General features: G+C 41.4%; 1 protein-coding gene across 1 annotated transcript in view; it reads left to right on the top strand.

Annotated features, from left to right (window-relative positions):
• NUP93 (nucleoporin 93) overlaps window positions 1–21349 on the top strand; it is a 112842-nt gene that overhangs the window by 8031 nt on the left and 83462 nt on the right. The window contains exon 2 of the mRNA XM_035025165.1: window positions 10677–10873. Coding sequence (XP_034881056.1) covers window positions 10695–10873 — 179 coding nt within the window. The 5' untranslated portion in view covers window positions 10677–10694. The remainder of the gene's footprint in view (window positions 1–10676; window positions 10874–21349) is intronic.

Genomic DNA, 21349 nt, shown 5'->3' with positions numbered 1-21349 from the left:
CTACCAATCATACCGAGATATGGAACATTTCCAATACCCCAGCTTCTTAGAGTGCGCTGCCGTAACAAAATACCATAGACTGGGTGGCTTCCATAGCAAAAAGTTTATTTTGCCACAGTTCTGGAGGCTGGAATTCTTGAGATCAGAGTCCCAGCATGGCTGGGTCCTGGTGAGGACCTGCTTCCTGGTTTTTAGATGGCTGCTATCTCACTGTGTGCTCACGTGTTCTTTCCTGGGTGAATGCAATGTAGGGGGCTGGGTGGGAAGGAAGCCCTCTGGTGTCTCTTAGTGGGACACTAATCCCTTCATGAGGGCCCCATCTTCATGAGCTCATCTAAACCTCATTACCTTCCAAAGGCCCCTTCTCCAGATACCACATGTTGGGTCTTAGGGCTTCGACGTAGGAATTTTTGAGGGTCCCGTTACAGCACCCGGAAAGTTCTGTTGTGCTCCTTTCCAATCGGTCGCTCCCACACCGTAATAACTAGCGTTCTGATTTCTAGCACCATAGATGATTTAGTTTTTCTGTTCTTAAAATCCGTTAAATGCAATCATGCAGTATGTTTGTTTTTTATTTATTTATTTTAAAAAATATTTAATTTATTTATTTGACAGAGAGACACAGTGAGAGAGGGAACATAAGCAGGGGGAGTGGGAGAGGGAGAAGCAGGCTTCCCGCGGAGCAGGGAGCCCGATGTGGGACTCAATCCCAGGACCCTGAGATCGTGACCTGAGCCGAAGGCAGACGCTTAACAACTGAGCCACCCAAGTGCCCCTGGTTTTTTAAATAAATCTGGCTGCTTTAGTTAACCACTGTGTCTGCAAAATTTATCCATAATCCATGTAGCTGTAGTTCCAGTCTCTTCTGTTGCTGTGTGATATACCAGGGTATGAGTATACCACCATAAAAATCCCAAATGAGAGAATTCTGTATATATAGTGGTTTTAAGATTATTTGGTGGTGGTGGAGGACTCAGACTTTTATTAGAATCTAATAAAAGCTGTAGTGCTTTTCTTATATTAAGAACAACAGTATGCATCTATTTCCAGAGGTTCCTAGTGCCTTTGATGTTGGTGTCATGCCCTCAGGACAAGAAGCCTTCCTTGGTTTACAACAGGGCTTCTCAGCCTCTGCACTGTTGGTATTTGGGGCTAGATAATTCTTTGTTCTGGAGGCTGTGCTGTGCATTGTAGGATGTTTAGCAGCACCCTTGGCCTCTGCCCTCTAGATGTCAGTAGCCTGTGGCCTGTCTCCCTGAATTGTGACAACCAAAAATGTTTCTAGATTTTGCTGGTGACCTCTGGGGAGGCAAAATTGCCCCCAGTTGAGAAACACTGGTTTAGAGAGAAGAACCAGAGCCAAAGACCTTTTAGAGACTATCTTGGTGATCTTCCCCTGCTTATGCCAGTTGTAAGATGGGGCTGGTGTCAGTCCTTAGGTTCTATATATACAGATAATTTCCATCACCACTAAAATGAGGCTGCTCCTTCCAAGGACACATGAAGTGAGTTTAAAGACTGGCTTAAAATATTCTGCATTTGTAGATTCTTCATGAGGAGCAGGCTCTTAGAAATTACCTGAGCCAACCCCATCATCTCAGTGGTGATGAAACGAATCCAGAGAGGGGAAAGGGCCCACACTAGCCCCAGGGTCAGAGGCTGGTGTGGGGCAAAGCCAGGCTGCGGTGCACAGTTCTTCCATTCCAGGCCCAGCTTCTACTCTGCTGTTGGACTGGACAGCCTACTGGACAGCTGAGAGTTTATCAGAAAGTTCCCTATGTAGATACTCTGTGTTTCTCTGTAATGCCAGGTTGCTCCTCTTTGCTCATTGGAGATGAAATACAAATGGCATTTTATGTATTAGGAAAGCTGATAACTGGGCCTTCCGTAACTGCAAACACTGAATCACCCAGGCCAGTGCTAGTACTGAATCGCCTAGGTCTTTAATTTCTCTTCTGTCTGGGATAATTTATTTTAGTTCTTTGTTTTCTCCAGAAGTCTACCTTCTGAATAATGATTAGATCCAAGTCTCTTTTACTTAGTCTCACAGGACTAGAAAAAATTCTCCACAACAGATTTTTTTTTCATCCTTTTCCTAAAGGCGGCTGAAACAATAGTATCTGTTAGGATGTAATTTTCTCTTTGGTGGTTGTTATAAATGACAGCTGACAGATACAGCAAAAAGTGGAATGATACAGTCATCTAACCATAGTTTACATTTTCAGAAGAAGAGAGGAGAGCAGAATCAGTCGTAAGCTTTTGATACCTTGAGTGAGGCCTTACTCAGTAATCTTTGGTGTTGAATATTGAACACTTTTCTTGTGTTTTAATCCTGTAAAGTGTAATTAATAAGGTTTGAGGGCAAGATTTCTACTCAAAATTTAGTACTAAATTTCTTTTGAATCACATCTTCCCTGTGGAAATTTGGAGTTCTAATAAAAATCATATTTGATAGTGGGTAATATACATTTAAAAGTTGTAACTGCCTTCCAGAAGTTCTTACTGAATGATATGAAGTTGTGCTTAAATAAGTTATAATTTGGTATCAAATATTTACTAGAAGATTTTTGAAGCAGAGATGTTTATAATTAAATGACAAAATGTTGCCAAATTGGCAACTTTGGAATAAAAACGAAAAGAATGTTTTACGATGATATAAATCAGTAGAGTTTATAAAATCCTTTCTGTGTATCATCAACCCCTTGAAGTAGATAGGGATTATCATCTCCTTTTTATAGATAAGGAAATTGAGAGGAGAGATTTAGATTTATCCCAGGGGTAAATCGACCCACTTTCAGCTAGTAAGTGAACATTGTAGATTCAAACCAGGCAGTTGAAAGTGCAGTCTTCTGTTTACCCATTCTGTTTAAAAAAATATGTGTGTGTGTGTATTTTATTTATCTTACTGTCGCATTAAAACTTCTAAAAATAATTGTAAAAGGAGTAACACTGTTGTATATTTTGAAGAAAAGAGGTATAACTAGCACCAGTTACTTCCTCTGAAATATATAAAAAATCCCCTTCCCCCTCTGACAGCATCCATAAAAATATAGCAATGCTAAAAGTGCATTTTTTAGATTCCAGGATCTTTGTAGTTGAAAGAGGTAATATTTGGGTGTGTGGTTAAGATTAGAATTTCACAATGAGTACTTACAAGTATTGCCTGAGTGTATTGAAATTCTGCAGGAAAAATAGTTGGTGTCATTTCCCTGCGCAGTCAGTGAACTGAGAGAGTGTTCCTTTAACACTGAAGGAAAGACAGATGTCCTTGCTATTTCTTTCTGTCTCTTTGTTACCCCTTCATATTCCTTGGATAACTGTCCTGTTTGGATTGTGGGTGATCGATAAGGAAAAGGAAAAATGCAAATGGGTTTGATATGTTGCTCTGCCACTTGAAAAGAGCAGAGAGATCCCTCTAGCATTCTGTGCATTAGGTCAAAAGAACGTTTCCTGGATAGATTTCATTTACAAAACAGATTTCTTCCCCCAAATATAGTCTCTAAATAAGCAGTTTAAAGAGGGAAGGGGAATGACAACGGGCTTGTTGTGTTAATCTTTACAGCAGTGTTTTCACTGCTCAGGTCTAGTGAGGGCAGCTCTGCTGGGGCCACAGAGCCGGTAAGTGCTGAGTCAGGATTTACTTACCAAGTCTATGTCAGATACCCTAGGCAAAGCAGGGCTTGGCGAACTGTATAAACCTGTAGGCCTGAGAAGCTGACAGGGGTTTTTACATCTTTAAATTGTTGGGAAAAAAATCCAAAGAAGAATATTTTGTGGCAAGTGAAAATTACATGAAATTCATATTTGACTGGCCATGATTAAAATTTTATTGGAGCACAGCCATGCTCATTTGTTCACAAATTATCCACTTTCAAGCACAGTTATGCAGTTGCAATAGAGAATGGCCCCAAAAGCCTAAAATAATTGGCTGTCCAGCCCTTTACAGAAAAAGCTTGCTGGCCCTTGCCCTAGGATGCCAGTCTCAAAGACTAGAAACTGGAAAAGAGTTTGGTAGACAGGTCTAGGATGGGTGGCTATGGGGCTCTTTCATATTTAACTTTGTTTTCTGTCAGCTTTGAGGCACTGAAGGTGCTAATTTTGGCACTATATCCTGGAAGTCACATGGGCTTAAGCCCAGAGAACTAGTGCATCACAGCCATTTCTGAGATGACCCAGTGGTCTTTAAAGCACTCAGTGGTTCCCCAGCTTGGGAGCCCACAAAGCCCTGGGAAAGTGGGAAGACGTGTTCTTGTGGCTGATGAAGCGTTAGAAGAAAAGACACTAATGAACTAATAATTAATACCAGAAAGCAGATGTGTAGACATTTTAATACAATAAGCATGAATACTGTAAGAAACTAAGAAACAGACCATCTGCAAAATCCTGAAGGGGCCACTCTGAGAATACTGATGTAAAATGGTCTAGAAGTGTTGAGCAGTTTGAATATTTAATTATCTATTTGCAAGGGAAAAATACTCTTGGTGTGTTTGCTTCACTCTCACACTACTCTGCTTCACCACTATAGAGCTTCACTTTTGACACCCGATGTGTGAGTTTTCCACACATCAGGCAATTCTGAGAGTCTCTGCACACCAGCTGGCTGTTAGAGTTTAGCTCACTTCTGACACTGTGTACCTGGAGACAGCATCAGATCCCACCACCTAAGGGTTCAGTCCCACAAGACTGTGCACCCCCCGGCCCCTTTTCAGAAGCCAGTCAGAAGGCCAGGTTGTCACCTGTGCTTCTGAGCTACTGGCTGTAGATGGGAGGTTCCCACAAGCCTCTCTTCAGGTTCCATTAATTTGCTAGAGAGGCTCATAGAGCTCAGAGAAACATTTACTTATGTTTACCAGTTTATTATAAAGAATACACATGAGCAGTGTGATAGAGAGGTAGGGGTCTGGAAGGACCCTGAGCACAGGAGCTTCTGTCTCTATGGAACTGAAGTGTGCGACCCTCCCAGCATGCGGTCCCCAACCCAGAGGGCCATCAAATCTCATTGTTAAAGAGTTTTTGTAGAGCTTCATCTGCAGTCCCCTTTTCCTTCCCAGAGGTTGGTGGCTGGGGCTGAGAGCTCCAACTCTCTAGTCATTTGGTCCTTTCTGGTGACGGGTCCCATCCTGAGGCTATCCAGGCTCCCATCCCACTCCAAGTTACCTCATTAACATAAGCACAAGTGTGCTCGAGGGGGCCTCCTTGTAAGTTAGGAAAGACTCATAACCTCAGGGTATTCCAAGGGTTTTAGGAGCTTTATGCCAGGAACTGGGACAAAGACCAAATAAATTTTTTATTATACTACACTACTCTTTTCTGGCTTGATTAAATATTTAACAGGGTTATATTGAGAATGTGAAAATCACCATATTTTTCATAATTAAGACACATATTAATAGCAAGTGAACTGAAATTATTTGATGCATTTTTGCTCTGCCTTCTTATCTAGTTCATTTCATCCTATATGCAATTTGGAGATTTTTTTTTTTCCCCTCTCATTTAAGAATGTTTATGTGCCTAGAAGGGGCAATTTTTGGATACTGAATGACAGACAGGTGAGTGCTGCCTAATTTGAGGAAATGGAAGTCTGCTCAGCCCTTGATTTTAGCTGTAGGTAGAAGCTGTCTCTCTAAAGCTGTGGGCTTTAATTTTTTTCTCTGCTTAGTTTTCTCAGCATCCTCTACATATGGTGAAGAGATCTCGATTATGGAAACTTCTAAGAGCACTCCTTATTTCCAACATCGTGGGGTGTCCTACTGTAGCCTCTGGAAAACCATGGATTATTATTTTTCATTTTGGGAGTAACTTGTTTATTGAAATATGATACACAGAAAAGTGCACAAATCCTGAGTCCAGCTCAGTGAATTTCCTCAAAGTGAGCACACTGTTAAGCAGCACTCAGCTAAAAAAAACTCCGGAGAATTACCAGCCTCTCAGAACTCTCCCTTCTGTCACATTGGCCCCCTTCCCCCAAGAGTAACCAATCTTGCTTTCTAACAGCAGGGATACCTTTGCCCTTCATTTTAAAGCTTTTGTTTGCTCTGGTGTTTGAGGAGGTCTAGGGAGGCTCAGTAGGACTTCTGCTAAGTGGCATGGGAGAGGTTTGATGCCCGGGACCTTGGTACCCTGTGATGCTCTCTGAAGCACCTCTCAGTGTTTCCAAAGGCCTCTTCGGTCAGGCTTAGTCATTGACAGCAGAGGAGCCCTAGTGCTAGCCCTTTCCCTTCTAGCCCCGATATTGCTGCACTGACTGTTTCACATTCGGCTTCCTTGGTTGGGTCCTCCCTGTGGCTTCGTCCTGGCTTCCTCCTCCATAGCTCGTCAAGGGTACAGCTGGCGTCCAGTCTCTGCATGTGTCCTGGCCAGATTTTCCCACACAAGGCTTAGACTTCATTCCCCCCACTCCCAAGTTCTCTTTTGGACAAAGCTAGTGAAGTTATTTTCATGATCAGCTTTTAGTATCTTGAGTCAAAACTGGTATTTGGTTGGTTTAACCCATATATTTTATGGCTAAATTAGTATTTATTTTGTGGAGGGGGTAAAAATTGTCCTTATATTTATGAAATTAATCATAATTTAAAAATTTTAATGAAACGGGATGATGACTGCATCAGAGTATAGATTCGGAAACTTTAATAACTTTTTTATAAATTAATTTCCACTGAGTGAGTTATAATGCAGGACAGATACAGTTTTTCCCAAGTATTGTATTAAATATATAGCTCTTTTCTCTCAGACAGACATGGAACAAGCTTATTTTCTACTCTGAAGTTGTATAATGAAATTCTTTCTATACGTATATTTATTCTTTTGGTTTGGAATTCTGTTCACCTGAAAACGGGTTTGTTTGTTTATTTTCCTCTAAAATACCATTGGTTTTCGTCTGGGTATTTAGAGGGAAAATACTAGTCTGGACCAAGTGTGATTTGAATTCATGCCATTTATAAGGTCATTGCCTTATGCTGTGCAGCCTCAGAAATGTTAAGTATCAGTTGGTAGTCGGAAGGGAATGTTTTTGCTCTGGTCTTTGCTTGCCCGTGGGTGCTGATTTGGCAGGAGAGTGCAGGAAGCCTTCAAGAAGAACAGACTCTCCACAAATGGAAGAATAAAACTCCTATTCATTCAACAAATAAGCACCTACTGTGTGCTAGGTGCTGTTCTAGAAGCTTGGGATACATCAGTGAACAAAACACACACACAAAAGCCCTGTCCTGTGCAGCTTGCATTCTAGCAGGGATGACAGACAGTAAGGGAAATGAGGGGTACTAGGGGTGGTTGCAGATTGCACTCTTAAATATTTTTTTCTAGGTTGGCATCAAAAACAGAGACAGGGAATCAGTTAGGAGCGTATCTGGGAGAGGAGCATTCCAGATAGAGGAAACAAGGCGTACAAAGGCTCTAGGGCAGGAATGTGCCTGACCCATTGGGGGACTGGCATGGAGGCTCCAGGGTGACTGGAGCCCAGGAAAGGAAAAGGAGACAGGGCTGGAGATGAGTCTGGGTGGTAAGAGGAGGTAAGTCTGCTCTTTAGGGCTTCACTCTGTACAAGAGATTTAAGCAGAGGAAGGATCCTTTGAAGGGATCACATAGACTATAGGAGGCAATGGCTGAAGCAGGGAGGCCAGGGAAGAGGTGATAGTGACTTGAGTGGGTGGAGGTGGTGGGAAGAAGTAGATTCTGGGTGCATTTTGCAGGTAGATTTGAAAGGCTTTGTTGGTCTTGGATGAGTTGTGGAGGCTTTCAAGGATTTTGGCCCAAGCAGCTGAGTAGTGGCAGCTCCACACTGAGAAGACGGAGGAGCAGGTTTTGTTGACAAAGATTAGAGCCCAGGGATTGATGGCTCAGTTAATCGGTTAATCGTCTGCCTTCTGCTCAGGTCATGATCCCAGGGTCCTGGGATTGAGGCCCCACGGTGGGCTCCCTGCTTAGCAGGAGCCTGCTTCTCCCTCTGCCCCCCTCCCCCTGCTCGTGCTCTCTCCCTCTGTCTAAATAAATAAATCTTTAAAAAAAATCTTATTTACTGGACCGTATTAAAGTAAATCATGACTTATTTTGCATTTATTATTTATATTCCACTCCATCACTCTGTAACTCTTTGTATGGGCAGGTCATTTGAGAAGTTGAGCATTTCCTTTGTCTGAATTTATCTGGCATGGATGGAAAATGTTAGATGTATTTCTTTTTCCTGTTTTTTCTTTCTTTTTTAAACTTAGAAAAGTTTGTTTCATTCAGTTCTTTATTCGGGGAGTTCTAAAATTTTCCTTATGAAAGAAAAACAGTATTTTTTTGTCTTTTGGCTCTGTTAGACAAATTATTTTTATCTTAGAGTAAAAAGGGGTAGGGGGAAGAGGCAGCATATTACTTTTCTTTCCCCTTTCTGGTGAGCGACCGTGTTTCTGTTAGTTGAATGTTATTGGCCCTGTTGGTTTCTGAGGAAAAGCATTTCTCTATCAGACAGGAGCTGTTGTTTAAAAATACTCATTGCTGGGCGCCTGGGTGGCTCAGTCGTTAAGCGTCTGCCTTCGGCTCAGGTCATGATCCCGGGGTCCTGGGATCGAGTCTCACATTGGGCTCCCTGCTCTGCGGGAAGCCTGCTTCTCTCTCCCCCACTCCCCCTGCTTGTGTTCCTGCTCTCGCTGTCTCTCTCTCTGTCAAATAAATAAATAAAATCTTAAAAAAAAAAAAAAAAAACTCATTGCTTTCTTCTGTTTGGGAGAACGTGTTCCTTGTTCTGCCATCCCCATTTTCCCACAGGTAAAGATGGCCAGTTACAGCCTCATTCTACTGGGTCAAAACAAAACAATGATGATGTAGAAACTTTAGGAAGAGAGTTAGTGGGTATGTGACTTTTTGTCTATAAAGATTAAAGAATACCCAAGTGTTTTTATGTTTACCCAGCTGAGCTATTTTTGTTTTAACCTTGTGCCTTTACCTTTAAAGTTAATGTCTTTTAATGTCCATTTGAAAAAGTCCTCATTCTCCTGCTGTGGATTTATGTTGATAACCATGCCCTTTTAACAATAATCTGTGCTTTATAGCTGAGATATAATTATATATTATATCACCATCGTAACTACCATTGTAGACCAGTGGTATTTCAAAGGTGCAGTAGAAGGCATGGGTTTAAAACAAAGAAGAAAAGTATAATCCAACAAGAGCTACTATTTAAAGGATTTTAGTTTTTTCATAAATAATTTTGCTAACCTTTTAACAATGTCAGTTTTTTTTTAATGACGGTGATACTGTTTATGTTCTGTTGATTTAAATAGTGGTAGAGTTAAAAACATTCTCTTGGTCAAGAATCTTATACAAGGATGATACAGTGTATATAAGATTCATAAATATGTAATGTTCTTCAAATAGCAACACTGTTCATAGGACTTTACTCATTCAACTGTTGGAGAAACAGGTGGTCTTGTTAATATTTATGGTCTAGAAGCCAGCTGCTATTTTTATTAATATAATTATTAGTAGCAATGGCATTTATTTTTCTTTCTCTTTTTTTTAGAGAGGGGTGGGGGAGGGGCAGCGGGGGAGGGGGAGAGAATCTTAAGTAGGCTCCACGCCCACCATGGAGCCAGACGAGGGGCTCGATCTCACGACCCTGAGATCATGCCGTGAGCCAAAATCAAGAGTTGGACACTTCCTGACTGAGCCACCCAGGCGCCCCAGCAATGGCATTTCTAAAAGTAGTAGGTGTAGGAACAATTAAAGTCTCATGTCCTGAATGTCATCTATAACCAGCAGCTCTCTGCTCTCAGTAACCTTGTAAACTAAAGAATGTGTGAATGGAGACTTGAAAATTAATTTTATTTATTTATTTATTTGTTATTCTTTTAAGATTTTATTTATTTATTTGACAGCGAGAGAGACACAGCGAGAGAGGGAACACAAGCAGGGGGAGTGGGAGAGGGAGAAGCAGGCTTCTCGCTGAGCAGGGAGCCCGATGGCGGGGCTCGATCCCAGGACCCCGGGATCACGACCCGAGCCGAAGGCAGATGCCTAACGACTGAGCCACCCAGGTGCCCCTTGAGCGTGAATTTTAAAAGCCTGTCTTTTATGTTAGTGAAGGAGCAGATGTGTGAGAATAAGGCGGGATTAGTCAGGAGACCTGTGTACCTGTGTCCGTCCAGCCACATTGCCGGCGAGAATACCCTGGGCACCTGACAGCTCTGTGGACTGGAGTTGCTTCTCCTGTCCACTCAGGAGCCTCAGTAGAGTTGTTAAGAATCATGTGAGATTAGGGCCTTATAAATTGCCCCACCCTCTCTGGATGGTGGGATTTTTCTAAGAAAGGTGGAGGAATAAGAGGTGCAGGGTGGTTGTTGTTTTAGCCTCCCAGCGGTTGCCACCGTGGTTTCCATTCCTTGTCAGCTTTGAGTCTGTGGAAGGAGGCAGGAATTCTGGTCTGTAGCTTAATATCTTTGCATTTGTTCTGGTGGCAGGAATCAATCTTGGGGTTGTCAGTATGCACAGAAATGATCTATTTCTTCACAGTCTGACTCATTTTCTCTGTCAGGCCTGTTCTTGGGCTCTGTTCAGGAACAAATCCTGCTTGTTGGTGAGCTGTCTCCTTGTCTGTTTACAAAAAGTCCTCGTGTTCCGTTTAGCTTATAACAGACTCGGGCAGCGTTCGAAGCCTGTCCTCCTCTTGATTTAGGTCTCTTCTTTTCCTCCCCCAGCTAGGATCTGCAACTCCAATGGATACTGAGGGGTTTGGTGAGCTCCTTCAGCAAGCTGAACAGCTTGCTGCTGAGACTGAGGGCATCTCAGAGCTTCCCCATGTGGAACGGAACCTGCAGGAGATCCAGCAGGCGGGCGAGCGCCTGCGTTCCCGTACTCTCACACGCACGTCCCAGGAGACAGCAGATGTCAAGGCGTGAGTACTGGTGGGGAGGCAGCGCTGCTACTGGGTGGCTCAGGGGCAGGATCTGATTCTTCTTTTCCTCTCGAATTAAGATGCAGTCTGTAAATGACAGACACAAACCTGATTCTTGGGGATTCCGAAAGGTTTTTTATTTTATTTTATTATTTTTTTTTTTTAAAGACTTTATTTATTTGACAGAGAGAGACACAGCGAGAGAGGGAACACAAGCAGGGGGAGTGGGAGAGGGGGAAGCAGGCTTCCCGCCGCGAAGGGAGCCCGATGCGGGGCTCGATCCCAGGACCCCGGGATCATGATCTGAGCCGAAGGCAGACGCTTAACGACTGAGCCACCCAGGCGCCCCCCGAAAGGTTTTTTTAAACAGGTCAGCAGCCTTGCTCTGTCTCCCTGCCCCCAGGTTTTCCAGCTTGTCTGCTTGACCAAGCTGTGAGCCCGTATCACAGGCAGAGATGATCAGGATGGAGAGGACGAAGAGCTTTGTCACACAGAAACCCGTTACCGTAGTTCCTGATTGACTTTGCTGACCATTGGGTCATAAATGGCCCCTGTTACTGTATTAGTAAGTGTGGTTTACACAGATAAATGTTACCTTCAAAGCCAGGGAGCACTCAGAGATGAGCACACTTTTTAAATGCACTCGGAAGAAATTGATGAGCAGTCAGTGATGAAAAGCCATCCAAGTGAGGGGTGATTCTGTCTGGTCATCATTAGCGATCCCAACAGCTGCTGCTACAAGGCCTTGGACACATAGTGCCTGCCAGGTGACCATAGAACGGGAGAGTGGGCAGCCCCAAGAGTGCAGCTGAAGAAAAGTACTGGCTGTCTGGCCAGTGGCTTCTGCTACACAGCATCAGCAGTGGGCTGTTGATTTCACAGTCATGTGTTGGGGGCCCAATAGCCAGTTCTGGGCCATCTCTGGGGCTACAACCATGAATTAGGCATGGTTCTTGCCCTCAAGGAGCTTGTAATTTGGGGAGACAGAAAAAAAAACTTGCCGCTTTCCATAAGAAATGTGATTTACTGATGACTTATGTGTCAGAAACTTGGCTAGACTTCAGAGTTTGCTTAATCCTCACAATGAATATTAGGACTGTTGTCCCCTTATTACAGTTGAGCAGCTAAGGCTCAGAGAGGGCAGGTATCTGTCAGGTCACACAGCTGGTGAGTGTTGAGCCAGATCTCCAACCTAGGAAGGCTGACTCCAGAGCACATGCTCTTTTGGCCCCGATGGAAGGGCCAGGGAAGGATGAAGGGGTGCCAGTACTTGTGACCTCAGTGGGTCTGGAAAATCACTGAGATTCTGTGTGGGAGATGTGGGAAGTTGTCAGTCGTCTGCTCAGTCTTCATTGCTTGAACTTGAGGAAGACCTAGATGCTGATGTTTCCACAGGGACGTTTATTTTGGGTTTGTAATAAATGTCACAAGAGTGAGCATTAGGTCTACATTCTTTTCCCAACTAATCTTGAAAGCTGAATGCTTTGGCTGCTCCGCTGAGTTAGTGAGGATGTTGTGGCAATTCTTCTGTAGGTCTCTCCAGAATTGTATTTTTTTAGATACCAGTTAGTTTCGGTTCCATCGGTGTTGGCGAAGGCAAATCAGAGGAACCCTGGCAGGGATTTTTAAAATTTTTTTTTAATCCAGCCAGTTGCTCCCCTATGCCATTCCCCAACACCCCTGCCCACCTTTAGACATCTCTGCTTACTTGTCTTCCTGCAGGCTCCTTTCTGTTGCTGCTGACTGCCTGCAGTTAGCCTCAGTCTTGAGCACGCCAGGTCTGTGCTTGTGTGCAAGGATGCTGCCGGAGCAGAGGGACCGTGGTGCCAGCTGAGTTGCTATAGTTATAATTTAATTGCATCAGCTTTACAGCCTATTAAGAGCAAAAAGGGAAAATGTTTTCTTGGTAACAATTATCAGTCATGCTCTCTTTCTTGTAAATTTCCATTCTTCCTCATTTCTTTCTACCTTAAATTCGTTATTTTAAGGAGGAGGAAGTTGAAACATTGAGAGAATGGGTATAGGGTGGGGCAGGTGCTTAAAAAGAAACCCGAAGGGCTGATGACTGTATTTTTCCACCTTGATAGGCAGACATAAAGTGTGATGTGAATATTTTAGTACAGGGTGAAGGCAGAGGAGAGAACTGAGCAGGAAAAATTTTCTTACATGAAATAAATTTTGGAAGAAAATGTGTCTTTAAGATTTTAGTTAAGATTAGATTGTAGATTTAAGATTGAATTGTTCTGTGCTGAATTCATTTGTTTAAATATACTTTGTTGGATTTTTCATTTTAGGGAACAGATTTGAAAGCTCTTTTGCATGTGTGTTTGATATTTTTAAATTGTTAAATTTCTTCAGACATGAAGAAGAATATGCGTAACATGTATAAAGGTGTAAATCAGGGGTTATCAGCCTATGAACCATGAGCCAGCTCCAGCCCGCTGCCTATCACAGTCCTATTGGAACACGGCCACACTTATGTATGTATTGTCTGTGCTGCTTTTGTGCTACAGTAGCAGACTTGAGTAGTTATGACAGAGGCTGTATGGCCTGCAGAGCCTGAAATATTTACTGCCTGCCTTGTACAGGATAAGTTTGCTGATTCCTGGTGTAAATAATAATAAAATGAATTGCACGTTGCACAGTGAAGACATAGAATATCATCAGTAGCTGTGAAGCCCTCCCTGGGTACCCATTTTCAATTGCATCCCCCCTTTTTTCCCATCAGAGATGCCTCATTGGATTTTTCCAGTCGGACTCAGAAGCCAAACAACTTAGAGTTGTACAAAGAGAAAGCCAGCAATCACTCTCTCTCCTTAACTTTATCCCCCAAGGTAACTAGTGTTACTGATTTGCTGCTTCTTTCATACTTTTCTCCATGTTCATGCGAAACATATATGAACATTTATTTGCCCAAAGTTTTACAGTAAATGATAACTTTATTTGTGGTAATACTACTAAGCGACCTTTTTGAGCACTTGCTCTTTGTCAGGCACCATGCCAAGCACTTGACATGCATTATATAATTTCTTCTTAAAATAAGCCTGTGAAATAAGTGTTATTATCTCTGTTTTATAATTGAGAAACGTCAGGTAGCAAGTGGCCAAGCCAGAAGTCAAATCCAGCTTGCTCAGTAAGAGTCTCTTCCATTTGTATGGCACTTTTCAGTTCCCAAAGAATTGTCACAGGCGTTCTCCTGACTGGTCTCCACAAGCCTGAGAGGTGAGTGAGGCGGGGATTTTTCTCCAGATTTAACAGAGAAAGAAAATGAAGCTTGGAAAACGGATGCATCTAAGATTTTTAGGCAGTAAGAGCCAGGTGAGACTTGAACCCAGGCCTGCTAACTTTGTTACTGCTCCCCGTATGTACTGAGGACACCTTTTGTCCTCTTACTTTCCTGGGACCTAGAGTGTTTGATTCCAGCCTCTGTGGCTTTTTGCTCGGGAGAAGCTGCCTAGTTTATGGAAATTGAGGCAGGTAGAAGGCAAGGAGCATTTGGATTTTTCCACCCTTAGAAGCTGGAAGTTTCTGGTACAGCCTTTATTTATAAAGCCTTCCTCTTACCCTAAATTCCTTCCCCTTTTTCCTCAGTTCTCTGTCCACCTCTCCCCATCAAGGCTTCTGCCTATTCACTGGACAGTTCCTGCAGGCAACACCCACTCGGATGACTTTTCTCTTCTGAGTACTCTCATAGCTAGTTTTTTTTTAAATTTCATGGCTCTCAACCCTAGTACACCTTAAAATTGCCTGGTACTGGGTGCATTCTCAAATATCACTGGCGGGGATATGGCACCTGTCGGACACAATTTGGCAATATCAGGTGAATTTACCCTTGACCCAGCAGTCCCTTTTCCAGGGATCTATCCCAAAGACACACTGGCAAAAGTACAGAAGATGTGTTCACAGTGATATTCATTGTGGTATTATCTGTAATAGCAAAAATTGAAAACTCAAAACATCCATCAGTAGGGGACTGGTTGATTAGATGTGGTACATCTTGGTAGTGGAGTATTTTTCAGTAATACAAAAGAATGAAAATATACACTACCATAGAATGACCCAGTGTTCACAAATCAGAAGACTTAATATTGTTAAGATGTTAATACTGCCCAGATTGATCTGCAGATTCAGTGGAATCCTTATCAAAATTCCAGCTTGCTTTTTTGCTGAAATTGACAAGTAGATCCTAAAATCCATGTGGAAATAAAGACACCTGGAGTTGCCAAAACAATCTTTAAAAGGCAGAAGAAAGTTGGAAGGCTCACACTTCCAATTTCATAACTTCAAACAAAGCTACCATAGTCAAGACTGTGTGGTACTGGCATAAGGAGAGACAATTGAATAGAATGATGAGTCCAGAAATAAATCCATGTGTCTGTGATCAGCTGATTTTCAGCAAGTGCCAAGAGCATTCAGTGTTTTTTCAACAAATGATGCTGGGACAACTGGATATCTATATGCAAAAGAAAGAAGTTGGATACCTTAATTCTAAATGTAAGACAGACCTAAATGTAAGAGCCAAACCTTTAAAACTCTTAGAAGAAAACATAGGTATAAACCTTTCTGACCTGAAGTTAGGCAGAGCTTTGTTTGATATGAACTGAAAGCACAAGTGACAGAATAAAACATAGATAAATTGAACTTCATCAAAATGAAAAACTCTTATACTTCAGAGGACACTATTAAGAAAGTGAGAAAATAGGGACAGCTGGGTGGCTCAATTGGTTAAGCGTCTGCCTTCGGCTCAGGTCATGATCCCAGAGTCCTCAGATCGAGTCCCACATTGGGCTCCTTGCTCAGCTTGGGAAGCCTGCTTCTCCCTCTGCCTGCCGCTCCCCCTGCTTGTGCGCGCGCACTCTCTCTGACAAATAAATAAATAAAATATTTTTTTAAAAAAAGTGAGAACCCACAGAGTGGGAGAAAATCTTTGCCAATTACTTATCTGATAAGGGACTTGTATTCGGAATATGTAAAAACTTATAACACAATAAAAACACAACATAGTTTAAAAATGAGCAAGATCTGCATGGCTATTTCTCCGAAAATGATGTACGCACGGTCAGCAAGCAAATTATGAGAAGCTCAACATCACCAGCCCTCAGGGAAACGTGAATCAAAACCACCTTGACATACCACTTCACATACACACTAAGATGGCTGTAGTCAAAAGACAGACCCTAGTAGTGTTGAGGATGTGGAAAAAATTGAGACTCTCATATACTGTTGGTAGGATGTAAAGTATTGCAGCCACTTTGGGAAACAGTCCAATTTCTCAAAAGGTTAAACATTGTGACCGTATGACTCATCAATTCCACTCCTAGGGCTATACGCAAGAGAGATGAAAACAGTTGTCCATATAAAAATTTGTACGTGGGTGTTCATAGCATTATTGATAATAGTCAAAAAGTGAAAACAACCCAAATGTCTGTCAGCTGATCAAATGATAAATAAAATGTGGCATATCTGTAAAATGGCATACTACTTGGCGATAAAAAGAATGAACTGTTAATACATGCTCCAACATGGATGAACTTTGAAAACATTATGCGAAGTGAAAGAAGCCGGTCACAAAAGACAACATTGTAGAGCTCCATTTATGTGCAGTGTCTTAAATAGGCAAATTGATTGAGTAGAAAGTAGATTAGTGGTTTCCAAGGAGCGGTGGGTGGATTGAGGGTCATGGGGAGTGACTACTGATGGGCCGGGGGTTTCTTTGTGGGGTGGAGAAAGTGTTCTAAAAATCAATTTTTTTAAAAGATTTTATTTATTTATCTATTTGGCAGAGAGAGACACAGCGAGAGAGGGAACACAAGCAGGGGGAGTGGGAGAGGGAGAAGCAGGCTTCCCGCGGAGCAGGGAGCCCAATGCGGGGCTTGATCCCAGGGCCCTGGGATCATGACCTGAGCCAAAGGCAGACGCTTAACGACTGAGCCACCCAGGCGCCCCCTAAAAATCAATTTTAGCGAAGGTTGCACAACTCTGAATATACTGAAAACCACTAAATAAGTCAGTTAAATGGGCAATTGTGTAGTATGTGAATTGTATCTCAATAAAGCTGTTTTAAAAAAGCAGGTGATAAAAATGTATATACGTATCTATTGATAAAAAAGGAAGGTGTTTTAAAAGTACCTGGGATTTGCATTAATCAGGTATACTAAGACATGCAGACAAGAAAATGACTGTCATGAAGGAAGGGAGTTTCTACCCACAGTTGTCTAGAAATGAGACAGGACGCATCATAGGTCAGCACTGGGGTCAGTCAGGATGCAGTGAGAGCAAGGGGAAATGCGGGCAAGAGCCTGTATTATGGTTTCCATGGGAAAGTGAGGCAAGGCAGGGTCAGCAAGTTTAGGATTGGCTAGTTTGAATAATCTCAGTGGGCTCTGAGGTTTAGGGGCTGTCTCTAGTTGTCTGGTACCTAGCCGTAGGGTGATAAGTGGCCCAGTAAAGGAGGTGGTTGGGGTATGGGCTCTGGACTCGTTTGTTTGCATTTGAAATTTGTACTCACTGGCCTCTCAGAATTAGCTAACCTTGGGAAGGGCAGCCCTTCCAATGTCAGCAAGGCCCCAGTTGTCAAAGCATCAGAAAACAGAAAATAAAAAGGCATGATTTTTTTTTTTAGCTGCCAAGAATATATTTTGAAGAAGTTTTTAAGAAGTGAAATAAATGGGGGTGCCTGGGTGGCTTAGCCGGTTAAGCAGCTGCCTTCGACTCAGGTCATGATCCCAGGGTCCTGGGATCGAGTCCCGCATCGGGCTCCCTGCTCGGCGGGGAGCCTGCTTCTCCCTCTCCCTCTGCCTGCCTCTCTGCCTACTTGTTCTCTCCCTCTCTATGTCAAATAAATAAATAAAATCTTTAAAAAAAAAAGTGAAATAAATGCTTATGAAGCAGTCAGGGTACCTCAGCTCTGTAGAGGTATTCTTTCCAAAAACAAGCCAATTTGTGGCTTAATTTTTCTTCGGATTATTGTTTTACTTTTCTTGAATTCATGAGTTTTTAGTGCCTGTATCTCACGTTCCATGGGATGGCTAGATTTTGAATCTTAACACTCAGTGTCAATAATTACCAATCAGGGACAGTTTTTCTTTATATCCCCCCACCTAATAATTTTTAAGCGAATCCCAGCCAATTCATCTTTCATCCACAGATACTTCCAAGTGAATCTCTAGAAACTAATTCCATTATTTTTAAACATAACTACAATTCTGTATCTAAAATACAAGTAAATATAATACTTTAATATCAAATTTTTAGTCAGTGTTCAAATATCTCCTCTCTTAAATGTTTATCAATTTGTTTGACTCATAATCCAAATATGCCCTATGTATTGTGACTCCTTGATAAATCTCTTTTAAATTTCTTTTATTCAGTAAGTGCTCACTCAGTCTTTTCCCTTGGAGCTATTTTGTAATGAAGGACTGAACTGACTTGTCTTTATAGAATTTCCCACCATCTGGCTTTGCATACTCTCACCTAGTAGCTTCCTCTTCCCTACAAATCCTATTAATTTCATAGTTATTTTTAGTGAGTAGATTCATACGACTTTTTCTTTTCTTAATTTCCTTACTAAACGCGTTTAACATACAGAGAAGTAGAGACAAAAGCTTAATGAATCTCTACATACCCATCACCCAATTTCAGTAATTACTAAATCATGACCCCTGTTTGTTTCATCTGTAGTTCCACTCAGATTTAGAAAAAAATTTTAGACATCAAATATATCTTTAAGTAATGACTCCAATAATAAAATCACAGCACCATACTTACAACTAAAATTTTTAAATTTGTTAATATAAAATAATTTAGTCACTGCTCACAATGCAATTGCTTTAATAATTATTTTCAAGATTGTTCATTTGAATTCAGATTCAGAGGTTCATGAAATGTAAGTCTTTGTTGGGTGTTAAGAATTTCAAGTTTTAAAATTAATCTTTTAAATTGATGCAAAATATTCACAAGTCTATGGCCAAATGTATAAAACAAGGTACTGTATATACAAAGAGGTTCTACTTTTTGGCCATTAGTTTCCATTCTACATTCTTCCTGCTTTCAGATATTTTTTTTCAGGTTTTGTTTTTTTTTTTTCTTTCTCCTTCCACATAAACTGTGCCAATCTACCCCTCCTCTGTGCTGGTACTCTCGACTTTTCCCAATCCTGGCACCTTTCCTGAGAACTCATTCAGACTGGTCTTCCTCCTTGCTTTTCTTCCCTCCTTTCTTAAAAAGGCATGATTTAAACAGAAGGTAAACAAACAAAAGGTTCAAGTAACCTTAAATAAAGTAGAGAAGACAGGGACTTTTTTTTAATAAATTGACTTTGGAATTGTGTAAATATTTTACATTATTATAAAACAAACTTAAATTTCAAAAAAGGAATTCCTAAAAAAGGAAAATAAATGCTTAATCCAGTTGGTGACATAACCACACAGAGAGGAACAGTTCTAAGTGATATCTTAATCTGTTATAAGTCATCATGTTGGAGGTGTTCTTACTGCTGTTTTGAGACTGTTGTGTGTCTAGTGTAGGATAAAGCAAATAAGTAGTTATGGTGGTTATGCTAAAACTAGGACTTGTGGTGTGGGAGAAAGGAGATACAGATAGAAAATCTGTGAGGTTAACCCAAAACTTCGTGCTTTAAATTTTGAATTGGAATTATTAGTATAAACTCACCATGTAATTTATCTTAAGAAAACTGAAACAAAAGTAAAAACTTTATTTCTAGCTCTACTTATGGAAAGGACCTATAAACAGTGTGCCAGTGAGCCGTTCTAGTACCCAGATAGTTGCCTCTAAAATCCATCTTTTAATAAAACAACGGAGGTTCTTTGGACAGTTGACTGACTCCAGGTGTGTATAAGATGAACGTGAGTCATGTCAAAAGAACTCAAAACCATCCTCAAAAGGTTTCTAATGGCTGAGGAGACAGTTTGAGCATCATAAGGATAATAACTGCAATGGACTGAAACACATCAGTAAGTGGTTAATATGTTTCAGTTCATATGTTTATGACTGTTTAAATTCATGAGTTCATAATGATACTAAAAGGAAACTCATCAGTCACTTTGAGGATGCTGGAGAACCATCTCATTATTCAGAATAACCACATAGTGGATGAAGAGTTTTTCTGAAAGGAAATATTCTGGCTAATAAAAATAGAATACCTGGGGCACCTGGGTGGCTCAGTCGGTTAAGCATCTGACTCTTGGTTTTGGGTCAGGTCATGATCTCTGGGTTGTGAGATTGGGCTCTGCACTCAGCCGGGAGTCTGCTAGAGATTCTCACTACCCCCCGCCACCACCATGTGCTCTCTCTCTTTCTTTCTCTTTCAAAAGAAATAATTTTTTTTTTTAAGATTTTATTTATTTATTTGACAGAGCACAAGTAGGCAGAGCGGCAGGCAAAGGGAGAGGGAGAAGCAGGTCTCTGCCAAGCAGGGAGCCCGACGCAGGGCTCGATCCCAGGACCCTGGGGTCATGACCTGAGCCAAAGGCAGCCGCCCAACCAACTGAGCCACCCAGGTGTCCCAAAATAAATAAATTAAAAAAAAAAAAAGAATACCACCATTTTGCAACCTCTAAGGAATTAATGACCCTAAGCAGTGATCGTAAGTATCTGCTAACATTCCAAAAGAAATAACCAGACTTCTTGATGAGAGTCTCAAGTAATCTAACCAAAAAAATAAGGACACCTGAATCTCATCAAACCTTTAGAGCTTACTTTCAATTTATAGGAAATACAGAGCCTGGAAGAACATGTCAAATGACATCTTGGGGATGTAGTCCATAAAACCTGTTGTGTGGGAAACTGTATCCTTCCTACTTTTAGTGTAGTAATGGATCAATAGGAGAAGCATCAACTGTGAGCTTTTTAGAAATGGAGACTCTCGGGCCCCATCCCGGACCTACTGAATCAGAATCTGCATTTTAATATGCTTCCCAGGTGATTCACATGTACAGTTCAAGTTTAAGTAGTACTGCTCTACAGGACAAATAATCCAAAGTCCCCAATAAAGAAATTGTAAGAAAAAGAAAAGGAGGTGGAGGAGCACCCTATAGATTAAAAAGATTTAGGAGGCGTATCATTCATAAGTAGAGATCTTATTTATATCCCAGTCAGAAAAAACACAAAATTTTAATTTTTAAATAATCGGGGGACTATCTTGGATCTACTTCAGAATAATCTGGGTGGTGGAAAGAGGAAAGTAGGTAGGTATATAGGTGAAACAGGGTTGACTATGACCTGTTAATTGTTGAAGTTGGGTAATGGGTACAAGGAGGTGTACTATTTAATTTTGTATTTAAAATTGTTTTTCTATAAGGGTTTAAAAAGGAGGGCCTACTAAGACGACGACTATAATCAAAAAGGTAATGACAAGTATTGGCGAGGATGTAGAAAACAATTGAAACTCTTGTACGTTGCGCATGAGAATGTAAAATGGTGGAAAACTAACTGACCGTTCTTCAGAAGGTTAAACAG

The sequence above is a fragment of the Mirounga leonina genome, unplaced genomic scaffold (assembly GCF_011800145.1).
Source record: "Mirounga leonina isolate KUSES-001 unplaced genomic scaffold, KU_Mleo_1.0 Mir_180, whole genome shotgun sequence".
Lineage (NCBI taxonomy): Eukaryota > Metazoa > Chordata > Mammalia > Carnivora > Phocidae > Mirounga > Mirounga leonina.
This window is presented reverse-complemented; position numbering and strand designations above follow the sequence as displayed.